The following is a 25,458-nucleotide window of genomic DNA, read 5'->3' as shown; positions in this document are numbered from 1 at the left end:
TCTGCAGATACTGAAGTTTTCATATGGTTCCATGCCAAGGATGTAGTGTGTCTACAAGTCAGGAGATACACTGCTGCCATAGTCAGCTGACATGGGCAACTGTGTGTTATTCAGTGTTGGACAACAATAACCAGTGAGACTCATCACATTTCACAGAGCACACAGACTAGTATAGACAAAAGAACACCACTCTTTGACACTCCACATGTGGGAACAGGTTGCTTGGACTGGTGGATCACACCAAATGATGGCACACATAAATGGCAGGGTTTGATTACACTGAAAAATACAAGATACTCCTCCCTGTTTGGCAACAGTGCAACATCCATGCAGGTGGTTATGGTATATGAGGGATTTTCATAGGGGACAAAATGAGGCACCTGATTTCTTGCCATTGTGTCTCTGATGAACAACATAAAGAACCTAACACATGGTCATGTGGATGCCATAGGTGACTAGTACCTTAAGCAAAACAATGCACCACCTGATTATCCTCAAAATGTGCCAGAAAGGTTTGAGAAACACATAAAGGACATGAGGAGTGCTAAAGTGGCCCATCACATCATCTGACATCATTTGTATTGAGAACATCTGGGATGTCATCAAAGGAGATAGTTGCTCTGGACAGTTTCCATGAATTATGAGAGATGGTTATACAGTCACAAGTAATGATATAAAAATAACTGCATGAGGCTCAATGGTCTACTGCAAATCTTTCAACTGGACTTCCCTAGCTACCCCAAGAATCCCACAGGGGAAAGGGGGACCTATAGTTGAAACCTACTGCTGGATGTGGAGTCTGAACCATGTGTCATTCCTGGTAAGCCTTTACATCATTTGAGAGGAAGGTAAGGGTAAAGGAACACTAAAATATATTGTAGTTCAATTGGGATTTTATCCAGTGGCCTTTAAGTTTCCAGGCATGTGTTTTACTACTAGGCTGCATGGCCTGACATGGATCAAAGTGACCCCCATAATTTTCGGTCTCTCACAGAATTAATGATATCATGCACTGCAGTCATCACCAAAGCAAATGAAGGAGGGGGGGGGGGGGGAGGGAGTAATTTTTTAAGTCAATTTCCTGAATTTTGATATTTTGAAGATATGGTTACTATAAACAGCCACACCACCATGTTGACGTAATTTTCAGTGCCTTGTTTAGGTACTCAGTATGTTTGTGGTATTCACCTTCCAGTTCCATCATACAATGCTCAGAAACACATAAAACTTTCTCAACAAGGAATAATAACACAGCAGATTTTAAATTGGGAAATTGAACTTCTTTTTCACTATACTTTTGCATAACAATATTTTTGGCTGTATGGTACTGATAACTGTTTCATCCTTCAGGTCAGTGTCAACACCAGTCTTACAGCTGTTGTTATCTCTTGTCTCTTGCTTCTTAATAACTGAATTAGCATATTTTGTATTTTATAAAAAGATTATGCAGAAAATTTTCTCTTTTGTAGCTTTTGTGCCATTTTTCACTTCAGTCAAGTGAAACCTGCCCTTTTCTCAGTATATAACATTCTGTGTTCATACCTACAATGTCACATGTAACACAGGAACTGAAATTCTACTTTTCAATACTTTTTGGGCATTTTAATTTGATCCTTGTGCCTTAATCTGTGCTGAACAACAACCCATGAGCAAATTTTTGTCTGGTCCTTTATTTAGAAATCCTTCACAGGAATTCTTTTTAGTGAAATCTTTTTCTCCTGTTTTGTATCATTTGACAGTATAGATTTGCCAGTATAGTTATGCCACTTTGCAGTTTATCAAGTTTCTCACAACAACTTTGATCTTTAGTACAGATAAGTGTTGATTTTCTGAAGCACTCTAGTCTTTCATATTTTATATTGTTCATTGAGTTTATGATATTTATCTGTGTATTTCAAGAGAATTGTTTGGAAAGTCTTCTAAAAAATGTGGAACATCATTTTCAATTGTCTCTACTGTTTCTCTTCTCATATTTCTTGATGCATTTGATGCTTTTTCACTATGTTCTGCTGATTACAGTACCAACATTTATAACCTGGAAGCTGTAGCTACACTATGTGATCAAACGTATCTGGACACCTGGCTGAAAATGACTGACTAGTTTGTGGTGCCATCCATCGGTAATGCTGGAATTCAGTATGGTGTTGGCCCACCCTTAGTCTTGATGACAGCTTCCACTCTCACAGGCATATGTACAATCAGGTGCTGGAAGGCTTCTTGGGCAATGGCAGCCCATTCTTCACAGAGTGCTGTGCTGAGGAGAGGTATTGATGTGGGTCAGTGAGGCCTGGTATGAAGTCAGAGTTCCAAAACATCCCAGAGGTGTTCTATAGGATTCAAGTCAGGACTCTGTGCAGGCCAGTCCATTACAGGGATGGTATTGTTGTGTAACCACTCCACCACAGGCTGTGCATTACGAACAGGTGACCAATCGTGTTGAAAGATGCAATCATCATTCCCAAATTGCTCTTCAACACTGGGAAACAAGAAAGTACTTCAAACATTAATGTAGGCCTGTGCTGTGATAGTGTCACACATAAAAACAAGGGGTGCAAGCCCCCTTCATGAAAAACATGACCACACCATAACACCACCGCCTCCGAATTTTACTGTTGTCATTACAGTCACTGGCAGATGACATTCACTGGGCATTCGCCATACCCACACCCTGCCACTGGATCACCACATTGTGTACCATGATTTGTCACTACACATAACGTTTTTCCACTGTTCAGTCATCCAATGTTTATGCCCCTTACACCAAGCGAGGCATTTTTTGGCATTTACCAGTGTAATGTGTGGCTTATGAGCATCCGCTCGACTATGAAATCCAAGTTTTTTCACCTCCTGGCTGCTGTCATAGTACTTGCAGTGGATCCTAATGCAGTTTGGAATTCCTGTGTGATGGTCTGGATAGATGTCTGCCTAATACACATTATGACCCTCTTCAACTGTCGGCAGTCTCTGTCAGTCAACAGACAAGGTCAGCCTGTACACTTTTGTGCTGTACATGTTCCTTCACGTTTCCACTTCACTATCATATTGGTAACAGTGGACCTAGGAATGTATAGTAGTGTGGAAATCTCGTGTTCAGATGTATGACACAAGGGACACCCAATCACCTGACCACATTTGAAATCCGTGAGTTCCGTGGAGCTCCCTGTTCTACTCTCTCGTGATGTCTAATGACTAATGAGGTTGCTGATATGGAGTACCTGGCCATAGGTGGCAGCACAATGCACCTAATATAAAAAACATACTTTTTTGGGGGTGTCTGGATACTTTTGATCACATAGTGTATCGCATACTTGCAATCACTGGTCAGTTCTTCACCAGGTTAATAAGAGTACTCATGAGTTCAACAAAGTCCAAATATCAGTTTACCTCCTAGCATCTTAAGTTGTTATCAGTGCTACGGATGTGTTGATGAAACTGATGAAACACAACAAGCAGAGGTTTGATTACAGTAGTTGTTTCACCATTCAGCCTCTTGGATGTCATGTCCAAGTAACAATACTCCCATACACTGGACATGGGAACTGACAGCTCCATTAAGCATTTTGGTTTCATTTTCCACTTGTTCTCAAAACAGGTGTGTCTCTATCATGTGATCTGCTTCTCCTCCTAAACCTATCTTCCTTTCCTCCCTGAGAAAGGAACTTACAGTTTTAAAAGCCTATTTTTAATATGTTTATTGACAATAATGGAAATTCACCCCTTGAAGACGATAATTTAACAGTCAGTCTGTTTCCTTGTAATCTATGGCATTCTCAAGTTAATTCTCATTTTGATGCAATTTACTTGTTATCCCTTAGTTCCATTGCTCTTCCAAAACGTACCTTTAAACTCTGTTTGATTTCTATATTTACTTTCACTCAACTCCATCTCTCTATGTGTATCTGCCTCCTTTTTAAATTCCTTCTTTTTATTATGCTTTTCTTTTACTATGTTTGAAGTAATTAGGTTTGTTCTTCCTTTATTTGGATATATTTCACCATATTTTTCTAATCTTTCTTACCCGCCCTAGTTTACCATTGCATCCTACATGCCTTATTCATCTTCCATTTTCATTTGCATTGAATAACTTCATTTTGGTTCAGTTTTCACTTCTGATCTATTAATTATGGCTGTTAACTGGTAAAAGTACAATGGAATTTGAATGTTAGCTGTACATTAATTGATATTTTTAAACAATACACTTTTTGTTACTTCTGGTTTTGTAATTAGAGTGTATTTCCCTTCTTCTCAGTTCACTTTCTTTTTCCTGTTTCTTATCCTTCTCTGCTGTATTACAGGAATCCTCAGTCAACACCTTGGTGGCAGTGCTATGAAAATGTATAAACAGCTCTTGAGTCTTTTGCTAGTACTGTCAAATACAAACATTTTACTGGTGAACTTTACCCACAGGCATGATTTACCTGAATGGTCATGTGTGAATAAGGACATTCACAGAATTAATGCGAAACTTAAAAGTAGTTGTAGGCTATTCAGCAATGTGAAATTAATTTACTCAAGCACACTTGACAGAGAATATTTTACGAAACATGGGCTTCACCTTAACAGAAATGGAAAGGCCAGGTTAGGAAACTTAATAAGGGAAGCAATTAAATGCAACTACAAAGTGACAGCCACTTAACTGGGATGGTATAATTCTCCAATAGCAGAAACACCAGCAAAAACAGGAGCAGCACGCAAATGGACCATCTAAAAAACAGTAGCAACAGAGGAACCTACTACTGAACCAACATTAGCAGCAGCAGAACTAACAACAGAAGCAATAGTTACAGCATCAAAAACCAACCAACCAGAATCATTAGCAGTCACAGCAACATCAGAAGCAGTAGTTCCAACATCAATAACCAAGCAACCAGAATCGCTGGCATTCACTGCAACAGCACACAGCAGCAGCAGTGGTAATAGGAGTAGTCATCACACCAGAAGAAGACAGCCACCCTTGAGAAGCCAGGATTTTTGCTGGGGCAAAGCAGTGAACAACAGCACATAACAGGGAAAGAGATAAATGCTTGCAAGCAGAGGAATCTACAACAAGGATTTTTGGTACCCAGCCTCAGTTACAAGACTAACATAAGGCAGATACCTTCAGATACACCAACTTAGAAGTCTAACTGGCAACAGACTCACCTCCTCTGTCATCAACAGAAGAATAACCATGCCACCAGCTCATCTAAAGGATTTTTTAGCATCAGGTCTAAAGGGAAAGGCGCCACCAAGATAAGTGAAAACAAATGCCTAACAGTGTTTCACCAAAACATTCAAGCCATAAAGAACAAAGCACAACAGCTAGAAGTAGAATTGGAAAATTTTGATAGCCAAATTTTGTGTATCACTGAACACTGGTGCAAAGGGAAGGAAATTGAACACATTGCATTAGCCTCATTTGACCTTGCATGTTACTATAGCAGAATCTCAATGAATGGTGGAGGTTCATATATCTACGTAAAAAAAGGTATGTCATTTAAAGTTAGATATGATCTTTTAGATCTAGGTGAGGACAAACATTTCGAACTTTCCACTGTTGAAATAATAGGACCTAGCATACCAAAAAAATTAGTCATATTTTGTGTGTACCACTCTCCCAGCGGAGACATTGATATATTCTTCTCAAAACTGAATCAAAGCTTAGACAAGGTTTCTGGACCAAAAGCAAATGTAATTATCTGTGGTGACTTAAAGATTAATATGATGAAGCCTGATAAGGCTAGCAACATATATGTGAATATTCTAAGCTGTTAAGGAATATCCTCCCTTGTTAGTTGTCCAACTAGAATAACGAAAGAATCCTCCTCATCTATAGTTCATGTATCTACAGATATTGGTAGTAAAAAATGTCATATTGTTGTCCAAAACCTGGGCCTATCAGACCACCTCTGCCAGATCTTAAAAACTAACATTCATGTAGAAACTCCTCCTAAACTTTGTACATATAAAAGAATGTTTTCCAAATCAGCCCTGTATCAGTTTAAATCCCAGCTAGAATATGAAGATTGGAGGGAAGTCTTTGCAGAAACCAATGCAAATCAGAAATTTATCAAGTTCATGTCAATTTTTAAACTCAGATTTGAAGAGATGTTTCCCAAAACTCTTTATCAAATTAAAACTACAAAGAGAAATCAATAGGTGACTACAGGTATCAAAAAATCCCCAGAAACTCTTAGATAGCTCAACTCCATAAAAAATAATCAATCTAACCCAGAAGTTCTGCAGTTCTACAAAAAGTACAGGAAAATATACAGAAAGGTGTTGCTAGCCACAAAAAAACTTTCAAACAACAAAATATTACTTGAAGCTGAAAACAAGAGCAAAGCACCCTGGAACATCGTCAAACAGGAAACATCTAACTCTGCTAAAAAGGACCTCAATTCACATATTAAAAACAAAGATGTACCAGTAGTAACCCTAAAAAATTAGCTGATTTTGTAAACTCATATTTCAGTAGTATTGTAAAAAAATTACAGCAGAAATTTCCAGATATGTATGATTTACCTACTCAGAACCAGCCAAGAAACTCAATGGCGCTCTTGCCAACTACAGAAAGGGAAGTGGCACTAGTAGTACACCAACTAAAAAATAAAACTTCAGTAGGACTTGATGAAATCCCAGTCTGCGTAATTAAAGATTGTATAGACTCCATAAAGGGCCCATTAACAGACATAATTAATGAATCTTTCGAATCTGGACACTTTCCGGAGTACCTAAAACAAGCAAAAGTTATACCTATCCTTAAAAACAGAGATGTGGAAAATGTAGAGAACTACAGGCCGATCTCTATACTGTCTATCATTTCTAAAATAATAGAAATACTAGTCAAAAAGAGACTGCTAAATTACCTGAATAAATATAATCTTCTTTCCAATGACCAATTTGGTTTTAGGCCCAGAAAAGTCACACAATCTGCTATAGCACAGTTCACTAAAGTAATTTTAGAAGCACTGGACAAAGGTGAAAATGTAAGTGGTATCTTTTTAGACTTGTCAAAGGCCTTTGATATGGTTGACCACAAAATCTTACTTCATAAGTTAGGCAAATAGGAATAAGACGTGTGACAAAGAAGTGGTTCAAATCATACTTGGAAAACAGAGTTCAACGAGTTGAGATATCACAAGTTTCAAACAATTCCCTTATAAAACATCTGTCTGACCCAGAAAATGTGAATATAGGCGTCCCACAGGGAAGTGTATTAGGCCCAATATTGTTTCTTATATACATTAACGTCTTCCCACAAAGTATCAGACATGGAGAAAAAATACTTTTTGCTGATGACAGCAACATAGTAATAACAGGTGAAAATCCAACACAACTGTCAGAAAGAGCAAACGAGTCTCTCAATAATGTCCACAACTGGTCATTAAAAAATAAATTAACCATAAATGTAAAGAAAACTAACTATATTAACTTCCAATTGAACAAAAAACACAATGCCACGAGAATAAAAGTTAATAATAATGAATTAGAATGTGTAACAAGTACCAAATTCTTGGGGATGAATGTAGACAGCCAACTGAAATGGACAAACCATGCCAACATTTTGGCAAAGAAATTATCCACAGCATGCTATGCTCTTAGAATCCTTACCTGAATAAATATAATCTTCTTTCCAATGACCAATTTGGTTTTAGGCCCAGAAAAGGCACACAATCTGCTATAGCACAGTTTACTAAAGTAATTTTAGAAGCACTGGACAAAGGTGAAAATGTAAGTGGTATCTTTTTAGACTTGTCAAAGGCCTTTGATACAGTTGACCACAAAATCTTACTTCATAAGTTAGGGCAAATAGGAATAAGAGGTGTGACAAAGAAGTGGTTCAAATCATACTTGGAAAACAGAGTTCAACGAGTTGAGATATCACAAGTTTCAAACAATTCCCTTATAAAACACCTGTCTGACCCAGAAAATGTGAATATAGGCGTCCCACAGGGAAGTGTATTAGGCCCAATATTGTTTCTTATATACATTAACGACTTCCCACAAAGTATCAGACATGCAGAAAAAATACTTTTTGCTGGTGACAGCAACATAGTAATAACAGGTGAAAATCCAACCCAATTGTCAGAAAGAGCAAACGAGGCTCTCAATGATGTCCACAACTGGTCATTAAAAAATAAAGTAACCCTAAATGTAAAGAAAACTAACTATATTAACTTCCAATTGAACAAAAAACACAATGCCACTAGAATAAAAGTTAATAATAATGAATTAGAATGTGTAACAAGTACCAAATTCTTGGGGATGAATGTAGACAGCCAACTGAAATGGACAAACCATGTCAACATTTTGGCAAAGAAATTATCCACAGCATGCTATACTCTTAGAATCCTTGCACCGGTATGCAGTAATACCTGTCTTAAAATAACATATTACGGATATCTACACTCAGTCCTCAGCTATGGGATCATGTTTTGGGGAACAAGTGCTAGTAACATACAAACTGTGTTCAAAGTACAAAAAAGAGCCATAAAGATAGTAACAAACAGCAACAACAGGGCCCACTGTCTAGAATTATTTAGAAAGCTACGCATTCTAACTGTTTCTTGTGAGTATATCTTTCAGAACATAATGTTCATTAAGAAAAATCTCAACGTGTACAACACAAACAGCCTAATACATGACCATGAAACAAGAGCTTGTCACCTCCTCCATCTAGATAGAAAGAACAAGGCAAAGACACAAAAAAGTATATTTTATAATGGGATAAAACTGTATAACAAATTACCACAAGAAATTAAAGAAATATATGAGCCCCTCACTTTTAGACAAAAGCTTAAAACCTTTTTAGTAAGTAAAACTTGTTATACTGTAAAAGAATATTTAACATAGATGTAGATTATTAGCAACATATGACATTATCACCAAAATATTATGTAATTATAAATGTGTGTATGACTAGTCATAAAAACTACACAAAATATGAGAAACCTTTTTCATTGTAAATGTAAATGTGTGCTGATGTGTTGTAAACTGACGACATCCATACAATATTTATTGTTCCACGGATGAATAAATAAATAAATAAATAAATCACAGGCTGTTATTTGCATGTGTCAGTGAAAATACCTTATAAACTGCAAACAAAAGGAATAATGTAAATAAAAACTTGGTGAATTTCTTTACTGCATGTGAAGAACTCAGGGACAATTGAGTAGCTTGTCACCAAATGAGGAAGTGAAATTTATAAGTAAAGAATGGAATACCCTAAATGAGGCAAGAAATTATGTAGATGACTGCATGTTATAAGAAAATGAAAGAAATGACATGTTGGAATGATGACATTAGAAATGCAATCAGAAATTGAAATCAGACAAGGGCTTAGTGACAACTAAGACTGTGGAGAAAGACAAGTGATATAGTAATTTAAAGAAAATTTACAATCAAAACAATAATTTTAAGATGTGTAACAGAAACACAAAGAAGAATAACCAATGTTGAAAATGAGAATGAAGGAAGAGTAATTTTCAGTGTTACATCAGTGACAAGTTCATTAGAAATGGAGCACAAGTTTGCATTGGGAGAAGGATAGGAAAGGAAATAGGTTGTACTCTTGTCAAAAGTATTACTTTGGGATGTATCTGAAGTGATATTGGGAAAACCACAGAAAATACATAGATCAAAAAAAGTTTTGCGTCACCTAAGTTCCGAGGGTTCTGGAATCTATACAGGAATTGGAATAGAGATCAACATAAACATCATTTCTGCCCTTTTTATTGCTCATGAAAACCACACATTGTATGTTGTACCACCATACAGCAAGAACTTCAGAGGTGCTGCTCCAGATTGCTGTACACACCAGTACCTCTAATACCCACTAGCACATCCTCTTGCATTGATGAATGCCTGTATTCATTGTGGCATACTATCCACAAGTTCATCAAGGCACTGTTGGTCCAGATTGCCCCACTCCTCAACAGCAATCCGGCATAGATCCCTCAGAGTGGTTGGTGGGTCACGTCATCCATAAACAGCCATATATGTCCCAGGATTGTTTGATAGGGTAAATGTCTGGAGAAAGTGCTGGCCACTCTAGTCGAGCAATGTCATTATCCTGAAGGAAGTCATTTACAAGATGTGCATGATGGGGGCACGAATTATTGTTCATTAAGATGATGCCTCGCCAATATGCTGCCGATATGGTTGTACTATCGGTCGGAGGAGGGCATTCACGTATCGTACAGCCGACACGTCACCTCCCATGACCACCAGTGGTGTACGTTGGCCCCAAATAATGCCACCCCAAAGCATCAGGGAACCTCTACCTTGATGCACTTGCTGGGTAGTGTGTCTAAGGTGTTCAGCCAGACTGGGTTGCCTCCAAACACGTCCCTGATGATTGTCTGGTTGAAGACATATGCAACACTCACCGATGAAGAGAACGTGATGCCAACCCTGAGCAGTCCATTTTGCATGTTGTTGGGCCCATCTGTACTGTGCTGCATGGTGTCGTGGTTGCAAAGATGGACCTCACCATGGACATTGGGAGTGAACTTGTGCATCATGCAGACTATTGTGCACTGTTGGAGCCATAACACAATGTCCTGTGGCTGCACAAAGAGCATTATTCAACATAGTGGCATTGCTGTCAGGGTTCCTCCAAGCCATAATCCATAGGTAGTGGTCATCCACTGCAGTAGTAGCCCTTGGGTGGCCTGAGGGAGGCATGTCATTGATGGTTGCTGTCTCTCTGTATCTCCTCTATGTCCAAAGAACATCGCTTTCATTCACTCTGAGATGCCCGGACACTTCCCTTGTTGAGAGCCCTTCCTGGCACTATGTATCAATGCGGATGCAATCAAACCGCAGTATTGACAATCAAAGCATGGTACTTGAGCCGTGTACCTCCTTCCTGGTGAAATGATTGGAACTGATTGGCTGTCAGACCCCCTCTGTCTAATAGGTGCTGCTCATGCATGGTTGTTTACATCTTTGGGTGGGTTTAGTGACGTCTCTGAACAGTCAAAGGGACTGGAAAATTCTCTGTTTATCAAATCTGATATTAGAAGAATGAAAAAAAGAAGCAACATCAGATTTGATAAACAGAGCATTTTCCATTTCTATTCTTCCAGTGTATAGATTTTTTAGTGTTCTCTACCTTCTCACCCACCTCGAACCCCCTCTCCCCACCACTCTATACATTATACCATTGGCAACAAGCAAGACATTTATTGTACAGTCTTTGTCTCTTACTGATTTTGTTACTTACTACATTATGTTGATGATTAGTGATGAAAAACTACTTTAATATTGAAATTCCACTCTAAACTCTGAATGTACATCATGGCGGCAGTGGCACGAATGTGCATTTGCTTCTTTTTTTTCTGTTCTTCTGTAAAATATCAGATTTGATAAACAGAGCATTTTCCATTTCTATTCTTCGAATATTGGCTGTTTTTTTTATACAACAACTAATATGAAGAACAACAAAAGTAACATAAACATGAACAGTCATTTGAAAATGAACATGTCAGTTTGAAACCAGTAATGGCACTATTTACATAAATAAATAGTGTTATTAATAGTGGCCAGTAGCTGTTTCCTTTTCTTCTTTGCAAGAATCATCTTTATTTTGTACACAGCCACCGTCTAAAAAATGTCCATTTTCATCAAAATAGCATGAAGAGAGTTTTGTTCCAAATGTCACTAAAATGAAGGAATACAAGTACAGAAATACAGCATTATCAAACAATGGAAACTACAGGTAGGAATATCAACAATGTAGGAAAAGAAAGATTGCTATTTACTGTAAAGAAAATAAGATATGTTGGAGACAGGTACAATTAAAAAACACTTACATAAATTTTTGTGTAAGTGCCTTTTAATTGTGACTATCTGGAACTTGACATTTCTTCTTTATGGTAAGAAGTAATCTGTCTTTTCCTACATTGCTGAATTATAGCATTAGGTTTTTAACTAGTAGAACTGTAGTCATCAAAAACCCCTTCTCATATCTATTGAATTTTGAAACTCCATAGGGAAGCACAGCTTGGTACAAAGACCATACACCATCTACTAATGTATGTTTCAGAGACTTTCTCCATGGTTTAGCACCTGCATGAAGTCTTGTCACATGCAATAGTGTACTGAGAACACAACAGCACTGAAAACGTGTTTTATGCAAAAGAGGAACTTAGTATGTTTTCCATTTTCACTATCCAAGTATATTCTCAGTTAGTACAAATGTATTTGAAATGTAAACTTCTCAATTAAGTCCCTATCTAATTAGGCTCAAATTTCACCCATACCTTAATAAGAAATACAATACTACTCTAGCATGTTATGCATTACAATTAACTGTACACTTGTACCAGTGGAATAAATACTGTGAATTTTCAGTATGACAGTGTGTCCCCTAGTCATCAACAATTTGGTTTGCAAATTCATTACACTGGGCCAGACATTCCTGTTGATGAACAGAGGAGTGGCATGAATGATGGTCTAGGTATCAGCATGAAAAATTCACAGAAGTTGTATAGAGGGAGCTAATAGTCTTAAAAAGATGTCCTATCAGAGCTTTATACAAATGCAAAGCATAGAATATTGCAGACTAACATTTCTCCAGAAACGCAAGCAGAAGCCATACAAAAACATACTGTTGTTTTAAACCAGATGAGAAGGATAAAAGTTTAAATTTCTTCCTAGAAGCATCTTTAGATAGTTACCATATTTCAGTTGGGATTATGAAGCATTTTTTCCTTTCAGTTTAGTCAGTAAATGAGTATTTTTGTAAAAGCTGAACCAGTAAGGCAAATTAAGGTGAGAGAAATGGCAAGGCCGTAATGGAGGAAAAAAGTGAGTGAGGTTCATTTTCCATCAGGCCTTTCAGATTAGGGCCTGCAGTAGTTCCCCTAAGGCTACTGAGGTGAACACCAGGATGATGTCTTTGATAAAGGATTTGCAGATTTAAAATATGGAGGTGATGTGTTCTATTATTATGCTTTTTTGGAGGGGGGGGGGGGGGGGAGGAGAGAACCCTTAATTTTTGTTGTGCCTGGGGCCACATCTGACTTAAATCTGCTACTGTCAAATATAAAATGAGGCATGACTGTGCTTACAAGATGGAAAGCATTTTCAACATTAACTGTAAAGTGTAAAAAGGTACATGTCTTCTTTTGTAACAATTTCTAAACATTAAAGTTATTTACAGTTTAAAAATTATGATTTTTTTGTACTTTTAAAACAGCAGAGAGGACATTATCCATCAACAAATGCCAATTTTTTTCCTGCATATTCACTGTAAATAAGCCACCTATGATCACATGTAAGGAAGACTTTCTCCTTGGTTTGGCACATGGATCAAGGCTACAGACATGCAACAGATTATCAAGGACACAACAGCACTGAAAACACATTAAGTGAGAAAATCGTACATAGAATGTTTTCCATTTCAACTTTTCATTTGAAAAATGGAATTTCAGAATACAAGACTAGCAAAAGAAAGACATGGCAAAGTTCAAAAGATCACCACCATATTTTAAATCTGCAAATCCTTTGTCAAAAGACAGAATGTTTTTGCACAAAAACATATTTTAATAGAATCATAATGAACAGACAATCTTAATAATATTAGGAAAAACAGTTTCCCTGCTACATGGGAGAGGCTTACATGAGTGTGAATGATGTAATGACCCTACAACTTTCGATAATTAGAAAAAATCGAAACAGATTCATATAAAACTACACCTGGCTTAGGAAACCAATTTTTTGATGTACACCTGTGTGTGTTTCTCTTGGAGGTCGGCTTTGGTGACATAGCTCAGTACCATTGTAAACAGATAGTCGTATTACTGAGATGTCAAGAAGATGTACTTGTTTATGCAATGTGAGAAGAGCATATAGATCTCAACATTATGCATATGACAGGAAAACAATATCTTCAAATCCCAACTGAACAATACTCTCTCAATTAAGTACACCTTAGGTAGGAGGTATCTGTTGTAAAGTGATGGCATTAATGTGTCTGGTAATTAACAAATACAGTTTTTCCATAGTTTTGAATCTGTTTTGCACAAACAGTTTCTTCCAATGTTGAGTATTTATGTGCATAGCCCACTTCTATAGCAGGTGACCAATTTTCAGTCCAGTCTAGAGATCCTGAGCGTTCAGTATATGGTGCAGTCCCATGGAATTGCTGAGAGGACAGCTGCATCACTCCCAGGCTGTTGAGCTTTCTGTCTATAGTCTTGTCATGTTACAGAAAATGATATTTCCAAGTGTTATGTTCTCATATGTAAGTCTCCATCATGGTCTTGGTGTAAGATGACTAGATAATCTTTCCTGTGTTTAATCCCTTGCTGAACAATCTACAGCCCACTGTCTAATAGTCAGATTTCTGGCTGCGAAGACTTGATGAGTTGGTATTCTGCGTCTGCAGCGGTGAGGCTGTTTACCAGACTTCCTTTTTTGAACTCTTTTATTATACCACCCCATAGTCATGGAGTTTCACAGCTATTATACAAAGAAAAACCTGAAGATTTACAGCACATGACTTAGTAGTGTGATGAGCAGGATATGATAATGATATTCTTACATTTTCCACAAGAGATAAATTTTTAAAAATATGTGGAAACTAGAAATTTAAGTATCCTTTCTAGATTTATAAATATGCCACTCATGCTGTAGTTACTACTGTTCCAGTGGCTCACATGTAGACATTACTAGCAAAACATTGTGTATATCGATACTCTGTCATTATTTGATTTTCTTTTTTTTATGTTCTTGAAGACTGTTGGATGTATGACTACAATGACATTTCAGATATCAGTAATTTGAAATGTTTCTAGCATTATTCGAAAAAAAAAAAAAAAAACATAATGAAATCCTTCCCCCACCCCATTTCTGTTGTTGTTGCTCAAGATATGAATTATTATTAAAAAAAATTCTAGTTGCTTTCGGATGTTGAACATAGTTGTTTTTGGTGCACTTTTAAGATTGTTACATGGTACAGCACACAAGATTGTGCTGTTTGCAATATTAATGCAGAGTTTGACACTTAAAACAATTATTTTTTGTGTAGATAGTTGTTCCTTCTTTCTTCTTCCTGGAAATAATCTTTTATGGTTAATTATGTCATTTATGCTCATAACATGCTGTTTCCCTCAAGAAATTCAGTTTGCGCACATGCATGCTCACACCCACCCACCCACACACACACACGCACACACACACACACACACACACACACACACACACACACACACACACGCACGCACACACACACACACATTTTAGTCATGTGATGCCTGTGACAGTACTGGCTAGCATGCTGTTCCTGCTGCCGTCAAGCTCATTCATAATGATACCTTCTTTTGGAATTTACATTTGTGGATTCACCACTGGATTCCTCTTCTCCTGCCTGCTGTGACTCTTCTCATAACTAAGACAAGGACAAACAGAAAAAATGTTGGTGATAAAATACATCCCTGCTGGACTGCAGTTGTTACCTCTAGCATCTCTGTGAGATTTCCTTTGTGGATTGGATTGATCTGGGGGAAGAGACCAAACAGCGAGGTCATTGGTCTCATTGGATTATGGAAGGATGGGTGGGGAAGGAAGTCAGCCGTGCCCTGTCAAATGAACCATCCCAGCGTTTGCCTGAAGTGATTTAGGGAAATCACGGAAAACCTAAATCAGGATGGCCAGATGCAGGATTGAACCATGGTCCTCCCGAATGTGAGTCCAGTGTGCTAACCACTGTGCCACCTTGCTTGGTTTTTCTTTGTGGAACACATGACATTTGTATCCATCACACTGATTTTTGATTATGCCACAGCATGTGATATTTCACAAAATCAGAGGCCTTTTCCAAATTGATGAATGCCAGGTGCACACTGAGGTGATAAAAGCCATTGGATAGTGATATGCACACATACAGATGGCAGCAGTAATGCGTACACGATCTATAAATGGGCAGAGCTGTCATTTGCAGTCAGGTGATTTTTTGTGAATAGGTTTCTAATGTGTTTATGGCTGCACAATGGGAATTAACAAACTTTGAACATGGAAGGGTAATTAAAGCTAGTTGCTTGGGACATTCCATCTCAAAAATTGTTAGGGTATTCAATATTTCAAGATTCACAGTGTCAAGTCTGTGCTGAGAACACCAAATTTCAGGCATTACCTCTCACCACAAACAATTCAGTGGGCAATGGCCTTCACTTAATGGCCAAAAACAGCAGTGTTTGCATACTGTATCTGTTAGGACAGTGTGGCAAAATTTGGTGTTAATGGGCTATGATAACAGATGACCAATGTGAGTGCCTGTGTCTCTCTTGGGCTCGTGACCATATCAGTTGGACCCTAGTGACTGGAAAACTGTGGCCTGCTCTGATGAGACTTGATTAGGCTTGGTAAGAGTTGATGGTTAGGTTTGAACGGGATGCAGACCCCATGAAACCATGGACCCACATTGTCAACAACACACTGTGCAAGCTAGTGGTGGCTCCATAATGATGTGGGCTGTGTTTACATGGAATGGATTGGGTACTCTGGTCTAACTGAACCAACTGAGACTATTTGTAGCCATACAGGGATTTCATGTCTCCAAACAACTATGGATTTTTTATGGATGATAATGAGCCATGCCACCTGGCCACAATTGTCAGCAATTGGTTTGAAGATATTCTGTACAGTTAAATTGAATAATTTGGCCACCCAGATTGCCTGAAATGAATCCCATTGAACATTTATGTGACATAACTGAGGGGTCAGTCTGTGCACAAATTCTCCATCACCTACACTTTCACAATTATGGACAGCTATAGAGGCAGCATGGCTCAATATTTCTGTAGGGGCCTTCCAAAGACTTGTTGAATCCCTGCCACATCATGTTGCTGCACTACACCAAGCAAAAGGGTGTCTGACACGATATTAGGAGGTATCCCATGACTTTTGTCACCTCTGTGTATGGTGGCCTACAAAATCCTAAGCATATTTGTAAGTTAAACAGAAGTGTGTTGTGCCTGAATACCACCTGTTCTTTATGCAGTTTATTTTCAAGTGAATCTCTAACCCTATTTAATATAATCTTGGTGAGGACCTTACTGGGCACTAACAGCAATTTAATACCATGCCAGTTATTAAAAATCTGACAAATTTCTCTTAAAATGCTCCACCCTTCATTGAAACAAATTCAGTTTGAAGAGAGATCCACAAAGCAGTGGCAAAATAGCTTAGTATTAAAGATCCCAAAAGAGGGTTAATGGGAATTAGATAGTGACTTATCCAAAAAGGCCTAAATAACAATGAATAACAATGTAAGCAACAATACTTTCCTAGCAATAAGTGTAATACTAAACTGCATACATAACCAGCTATTCACTAAGGACACTGTTCCATCTTCTCTATTAGCCTACTGCAAGAATTAAATAATCATAGAATAATGTAAAAAAACTTCTCTGTGTGCACAATGCAGTATGTAATTGTACTTTGTTGACATTGCCCATGTATCTAAAATTATATTTTATGAATAGAAAATAAATTTGAAATTTTCCAGTATTTAGGAAAGGCATTGATACTGGAATGCCAATGTTCTTGTTTGTGGTGCCACCATATTAGGAGCATGCTAATCACAAACTTTTAGTCCTTGTCATTTCTGTGTCCTTGTATTATGTGTCACAATGTTGGCATGGCAATTTTAGTGCATACATCCTTCACATGTTTTCTCTTGTATATAACTTATTTTTTGTAGAAAATGCACACATCTATTAAACAGGTCATGTGAGCTGTACCTTGGCATTATAAGGGAGTTAAAACCAAAATTTATGGGCTTGTAGAGAAAGCAGAGATTATGCATATTAAACCTAAGAGGCAATTTGTGCTCTGCAGTCTTTTACTAACTTTATGTTTCTCTTATAACAAGAATATATGTATGAAAGGCATTCACCTGGTTTACATCCACTTATTTCCTTGATGTTTTAATAAATAGAGATGAAATATTCAAACTCACCCATTTCAAGGTATTCTTCAAAAAGAGCAAGTCGTCCCGAATCCTCAAGGTGATAATCTTCTTCCCACCGGGTATAACTGCGCTCTAAATCTTTTGTATTTGATATGTGGTACCTCTTACGCCACCAGTTGCGTAGTTTCCTGCATATTCAACAAGAAAACTCTGAATTTACAGGTAAGTATAAGAGAGCTGCAAATTACAATAGCTATTTTTTTCAGGGTTGACTGATTGCAAAGTTAAAACCACAGAGAAAATCCAATGAAGTTTTGTGCATATGTTTTGTGCAGTGTTCCTAGTACACCAGTTGATCACATCATGTTGCTCTTATCAGTTTTGAGAATGCCTTGAGCATGAAAATATGCCTAGAACAGTGCCCCCACCAAGTGTGAAGTGTGTGCTGTCATTTGATTTCTTCATGCTGAGGGGTGCAAAGCAGCTGAAATTCATCAATGAATTAATAATATGTATGGTGAAACTTCTATGAGTGACAATGAAGTGTGGTGATGGTGTATGAAATTTGGCATAGGACACACAGACATTCATGACGCAGACAATCACAGAAGGAAATGAGTGTCAACTGTTGCTTTTGATCAGTGAGTGGATAAATAGTTGGTTCACAATTTCTGTGTTGAGTAATTCATACCGAGAATTTCAATGTCAGCTCTCTATATCATCATGAGTGAGAGACTTCAGTATCGCAAACTATGCAGGATGGGTTTCCAAAATGCTGTACAATCATAGCAAAACACAGTGAATGGGTGCTGCCTTAACATTTCTGCAGCTACCATGATGAAGGACAAGATTTTTTTTGAACAAAACTGTCACAGGAGGTCAGACATGGGTCCATTTTGAAAATGAAGAAACAAAAGAGCAATCCAAATTGTGGATACATTCTCATTTCCCAAATAAAACAAAGCAGTCCAAGGGAACCTACTCCATCAGAAAGCATATGGCTACTGTGTTGTGGGACCTGAAAGGAATTTCATTTATGGAATTTATGGAATTCACTGCACTGCCGTCATACAGCATGACTCGTCAATGTCTCTGAAGGCCAATTCAGAACAAGTGAAAAGGAATGTTGTCATCACATTTCCCTTCCTTGCGACAATGCTTGGCTCCACACCGCAGCTGCAACAAAGATATTCTGGCAGTGTTTTCAGTGGAAAGTGTTTGCTACTATACAGTACTGTCTAGGCACCCTCTGACTTTCATGTCTTTGATCATGAAATGCTGCCTATGAGGACAGCACTTTAACACAGACAACAAGCTGCAGACCAGCATAGAAAATCTGCTGAAAGCACAGGCAGCTTTCTGTGACAAGGATATTGGAAAATTAGACCACACTGCAACAAATATCCAAGTCAGAATGATGAATGTGCAAAGAAGTAGATGGAAGGTGTGGCTAAATGTTGCAAATAAAAAAATTTTTGATTTTCACTGTGGCTTCCATTTCATGACCAATTGGATCTTTATTCTTCTTCTCCACCCCCTCCCCTGTTTTTTAATATATTGAAAGGTGTGCTACATTTCTGTACATAAATTTATGCAGTTGTAATGGGGCTCACAGAAACAGGAAACAAGACTGACCTCAAGATTTTGATGTTCTTAGAACTATATTTGAATCTCACTGGGCTGGGCCACAGCAGGTGAAGACAGCAGCCATCTGGTGTGAGCTTTGCTTATGTGAATACATGTGTGTTTTCTACTTCTGAAAAAGGACCTTTTTGTCTGAAAGCTTATATGTTTAACAGTTTTTCATTGTGATTGTGTGTTACTTGATACCGTCTCCATGTGTTAGCAGCAGTCTACACTTTTCATAGTGTTGCTGTTATTCCATCCTAGAGTTTCCATTGTTTGATTATGTTTGTATTACTCCCAACACCAAATATGTACTTCATGAGCTGTTTTGGTCCAGGGTTCTAACTGGTTGACTCTAGCCCATCCCCCAGTCTAGACTTGCACAGTTATAAAAGTATCTGCCTCTTCCTTAGTTTGTATTTAGAATTTGCAATGCCCTTGTCATGATCTTTGGTTACTGACCATCGCATCTCGTGCTGTGTCAAAGGAGGCTTGTTCTGTAGACAAGGAATACACTTTATGGATCAACAATCATTCTTTTCCTCACCCATGGAAGATTGGAAGGTGTGATAACTACAACAGATAGAAATGAAAACTAAAGTTTACAATTGTTTTTAAATAATGTAGTAATACAGAACCTTCAGAGACATGGAACGAGTCAAAGCATAAATTAAGAAATGAAAAGGAACTTAATCTGTGTGCTGTATTAACAATAATCTATCACCATACTACTTGACCAAACAATGGAAAATCCAGGGTGGAATGTAACAATATTGGAGAAGGAAAGTTGCTACTCACCATACAGCAGAGATGCTGAGTCGCAATAGGCACAACAAAAAGATTCACACAATTATAACTTTCGGCCATTATGTGTGTGCATATGTGTATGTGTGTCTATTGCTGACAAAGGCCTTAATGGCTGAAAGCTATAATTGTTGTGAATCTTCTTGTTGTGCCTATTGCGACTCAGCATCTCCACTATATGGTGAGTAGCAACTTTCCTTCTCTAATATTGTTACTATACTGCTTGATGCTATTCGTTCTTGAGTCAACTGATTTTAATCAAGTAAATTAAAAAGAAAGCTACTAGTTTGAAGCAATCTGCTGCCTCCTTGTTATACTAAATAGTTACAACTCATCTGCAACTGTTAACTTAATATTTACTTAATGACAACGGGATTTTACATATTAACCTTTCGGTGGGCATGCCTATGTATAAAGTGTGGCAACCACAAAATAACATTGTCTTGCAGCATTCCATTGTTGTAACTGCAAGCCTGTAGATAATCCTTCATTATTGCTTCAGCTAATACAATGATAAGTTGTGCTGTCATATGTCCAAATGAGCAGCAGTAATACAAAATAAACAGTGACCTATACAAGAAAAAATTTATGATCTGTGCATGAAAATGATCCAGATACCAGGAGCATAATCCCACAATGAGGCAGTTGTCTAAATTAAGTAAGCAGTTGGGTGGGACCTGATCCAACAGTGCTGCTTAATGCTTCGAGTGGGTCCTTACTGTAGTGTAACATCTGCACGTGACAACAGAGTGATATAATGAACGTTTATTATGTTATTCTTTAATTACACAGTGATTTAGTTCATATAATGTAAGTTTATTTTACTATTAAGTTATTAAACTAAGATTAAACTATGATAATCCTCATAAATATTTACATTGATAACCAAGACAGCTGTTCTGTAAATGTGTGCAATGTACGCCGTATGTCCACTTGTGTTATAAAAAATGGCATGCCACTCAAGGACTAAATATTTATCTACATCTGTAACCAATGAGACCTATTGTACAACATTAATACTTGTCACACAGCTTTGCAACAAACACTGCCACTTGCCATGTAGCTAACGGAACTTTTCAGTATTTGAATATAGATATTTAGATAATTTTGTGGAAAGGGTGGCTAATTAGGTATGTTGTTAATTGTCTTTAAATTAATTTGGCTTCCCAGGTTCTTGCTATATATTTGATAGGACTTTGTTGACTATTTTCTCACCAGATTATATATGTCATTTCTGAACCCTAGACAAGGAGGAAAAGTCTACATGGAAATTACTGTATTTTTGTCTCTAGTATTGTTACAGTGTAAATCACAATTCAGCTGAAGCAGATTTTCATTATTAGCAACAAAAACTATTGCAAAATAAATATGTTGGATAGGGAGTATAAGAATTCCATGAACCTTGAAAAAAGCTTCTGCAATATGTATAGCTATTAATTTTACACAATATTCTTACAGCTTGCTTCTGTCAAATAATCACTATTCTTATAGCCTGCTTCTGCTGAATAATCACTTTATTACCTTTAGGTGCACTGTCCCAGTTGGTAATCTCCTCTTCTGCATACATACATTGTTTGACTTAAGGTGTGTTGGATCAGATTGGAATTACATAACTATAAATGGGGCAATGTGGTATCTATCGCAGTAGCTGCAAATGGCTAGACAACAAATTGGTCTGTACAAGCTACTGCCAACACAAGACTTACAAAGTATTGGATAGTGGCATGTTTTGTAATAATAATAATACTACTGAATCATCAGTTAGCCATTTGACATCCACTTTTGGGTAAAGGCCACCTTTAGACTTTGCCAAGCATTACACAAACCCCCACACAGATACTGTCTTGCTTAATGGCATCACTTTTCAAGACGTTTTATAGTGGATCTTATTTCACACAAGTCAACAAACATTTACCGTCAAAATGCAAGTTACACCGAGTGAATGCGGAGAATGATCCTCTATACTTTTTCAGTCGAGTCAGCATTTTGTCATGTGCAGTGCAGTGCTTCTATATTTAAATACACATTTCAAAGATTTCCTTGCTTACATACCACTTTCATAAAGCATTCTGTTCATGGGATTTAATGATGTCCCCCTATAAGTGACCAGAACACGGACAGATTGTAGCTGTGATGGAATTGTGTTCTCCCATTTTTTAAAGTGCCTAATAGTAAATTTTGATTGTTATTGCATGTTGAAGGCCTTAGCTGTACTTTCCAGTTATTGAATCTGCGTATTAGAACTTGTTTTCTGTCTGTGAAGAACACAAAGATGAACATTTAATCGCTTAGCCATTTCTGTCTAAGCTTTTACTGTTTCCAGTCTGTAAATGACTCTTCATTGCAGTTTCTCAAGTAAATAATGCTTTGATGTCATTTGACTTGTTTGATCATCCCAGGTGGCTCATCTCTTAGTCACAGAAATAAATACTGATCAACTATCAAATGTGCAATTGTTTGCAAAGTGTAGATGATATGAGTTGATTACAGCTGGTTTGCATGCTGTAGTTCTGTGCAGCAGTTATCTGTTAGTAACATACTCAGTAAATGAAGTAATTGCTTTGTTTTTTTAAAATAATATTTGCTCTATTATAGAAACCAGTGTATCTCAATTGCTCAAGCAGTATATAAACAGTAGTATTATAAAATTACGTGGCATTATTGACTAAATATGTTAATCTCTTACGGTAAGAAGATCTCAAGGAAGTTGTTGAAACACTGCTTGCCAATCATGATGATGGCCAGCTGGATGCAGAGCTCAGATAGGCAGCCTGCTGGGTCACAAACATCCAGTGTAAGTCTTTGAAATGCATCACGGCGTGCTTCTTTGTCACCAGGGTATTTATAAAAGCGCCCCTGGAATAAAACATTTTTAATATTGGACATTTCATTTCTTTTCATCTAAAGATATCTGACAAATATACATTTATTGATAAAATTATAAATTTAATTTTGGTGTAGTAAAAACAATAATTAATAGTATCTGCTCATATAATATAACACACAGCAGTCTAGCTTGCAAGACAGGGAGAAAAGAAAGACCTGGATCAAATCCATGGCTAGATGCCCTTTCTAATGTCACAGTCTTCAAGGTAACCTAAGGAAGGGAAGCTGTGTGCCCTGCCTGTCTGTGACTCATGTAAATCTTCTTTTGTATTTTATCATATTTTAACAGTTTGTGTCTCACATTCTCAAAGGCAGAATATGGGGACAAGTTCAACATTTGCCTATGAGAAACTGCCCACAGACCACATTCAGGCAGCCCAGTGTACCAGCCCAAAGTTGTTAATCTGTTGCATGGGTTCAATCTGTGTCTGGCTTACCTACCTGTCTCACAAGTTAGTGTGCTGCACATTATGCTGTCTGAGCAGGTAAACACTAATTTATTAATTTGGACCTTAAAGAGGAAAATGAGATAAGGAAGAGATAAAATGAGGCCGTAGTCATACAGCCCACACATGAAGAGAAACGTGATGTCAGTACTGATTAATTTCCAGTCACAAATAAACAGCTCAGTAGGAATTCATAGCAACAGAAAGAGATGCATAATATAACAAATGAAAGAGAAATGTCAACAAAACATTGGGAAAGAGATTTACAATGAAACACATGGTACACACCACAGAATTCCAGCAACTTATATATTTCTCAGAGATCTGTATTGTGTGAATTATTCTTGGTCCAACAACATATTTGCTTACCAGTTGTTGAACACAATGAATGTGACTGTTAATGTATGTAGTTTCCTTTAAAAATGCTTTTCTTCCACTTTCTTTCTGCTTTTATACACATCTAGGCAACGAAAGTTCTTTGATATGAAGCTGCTGTTAGAACTGGTTTATCTTCAGATTAAATTGTGGAGCTGAACATAGAGAGGAGCATGGAAGTCACTTACGGGGGGCTGGTTGTAAGGTTGTGGTTTCTTCATAACATTCATGACCCTTTCTGTACTTCTGCTGATTCACATGAAAATGGTTTTAACAAACACATAAATTCCTTTCTATTGTATGTATCTATTGTTCAACAACTTATCGTCAGTAATACTGGTGGTATTCTTGCTCCAAAATTGTAAAGAAATTTGTATAGAAATTTTCATGATCACCAATTACGATGTTAAGTTTCTCATTATTCTCATTTCTGATTCTTCTCATTACTTTTTTCTTTTTCTGGTTTATGAAAGTGGTCTGAAAAGTTCTTGGCCTGATAGTGAAAACAATAATTTAAACTTTCAAAGAAGTTTTCTTTTTCAACATAACCTCTAATATCAATACATTTCATCCATTGGTGTTCCAATGCCATTGTCCCTTCTCTGTAACATTCCTCTGCTAGTGCTGTAAAGTACCCACATACAGCTGGTGGTGGTGGTTGTTGGTATGTTTAAGGGGGACTAAACAGCGAAGGTCATCAGTCCCCCATTCCAAAATCAGGCGAGCCGAAAATCTACGGAGCAGATAAAAACCAAAGGGGGGACACATACAGCTGCGATGGTTTCGACTGTAAGAAAAGCAGTGACCAGTGAGGAATTTCTTCAGTTTTGAGAACAGATGGAAGTCTAAGGGAGCCATATTTGGGACATAAGGTGGATATTCCAGCACGTTGTAGCTCAAACCCCTCAATTTTCCACTTCCAAGACACTTTTGTGGGCGAGTGCAGTGTCCTGATGGAAGATGATATTTTTCTTCTATAAACCGTGTCTGTTTTCATGAATGCTTGTGTCCAATTTTGTAAGAAGTTGAGAGTAGTATTCTTTAGTTATGGTTTTACCTTTTTCAGGATAGTCAATCAACAAAATTCCTTTCACATCCCAAAACAGTGACACCATGATCTTCCCCACCAATGGTACTATCAGTACCTTCTTTACAGCTGAAAAAGCAACTTCTATTCACTGCAGAGACTCCTGTTTGTATTCAGTTGTGTAGGGTGAATCTGTGTTTCATCCACTCATGTATCAATGAAAAAAGTCACTTTCATTTTTCTTACAACTCACAAAGCACTTTTCGGAAAGTATCATGCGAATGCGTTAGTGATCCACAGTGAGCACACATGGCACTCATCTTGTGCAAAGCTTTCTCATGTTCAATTTCTTCTGCAATGTGTGACCAACATATTCCTTTGATATCCTT

General features: G+C 37.5%; 1 protein-coding gene across 1 annotated transcript in view; it reads right to left on the bottom strand.

Moving 5' to 3' along the window:
* The window catches only part of LOC124775791 (anoctamin-4-like), a 332,872-nt gene that overhangs the window by 31,809 nt on the left and 275,605 nt on the right, over positions 1 to 25,458 (bottom strand). Inside the window, exons 16-17 of the mRNA XM_047250621.1 lie at positions 23,022 to 23,191; positions 17,954 to 18,093 (exon numbers count right to left, since the gene is read on the bottom strand). Of these exons, the coding sequence (XP_047106577.1) occupies positions 17,954 to 18,093; positions 23,022 to 23,191 (310 nt within the window). The remainder of the gene's footprint in view (positions 1 to 17,953; positions 18,094 to 23,021; positions 23,192 to 25,458) is intronic.

The sequence above is a fragment of the Schistocerca piceifrons genome, chromosome 2 (assembly GCF_021461385.2).
Source record: "Schistocerca piceifrons isolate TAMUIC-IGC-003096 chromosome 2, iqSchPice1.1, whole genome shotgun sequence".
In the NCBI taxonomy this organism is placed as follows: domain Eukaryota; kingdom Metazoa; phylum Arthropoda; class Insecta; order Orthoptera; family Acrididae; genus Schistocerca; species Schistocerca piceifrons.
This window is presented reverse-complemented; position numbering and strand designations above follow the sequence as displayed.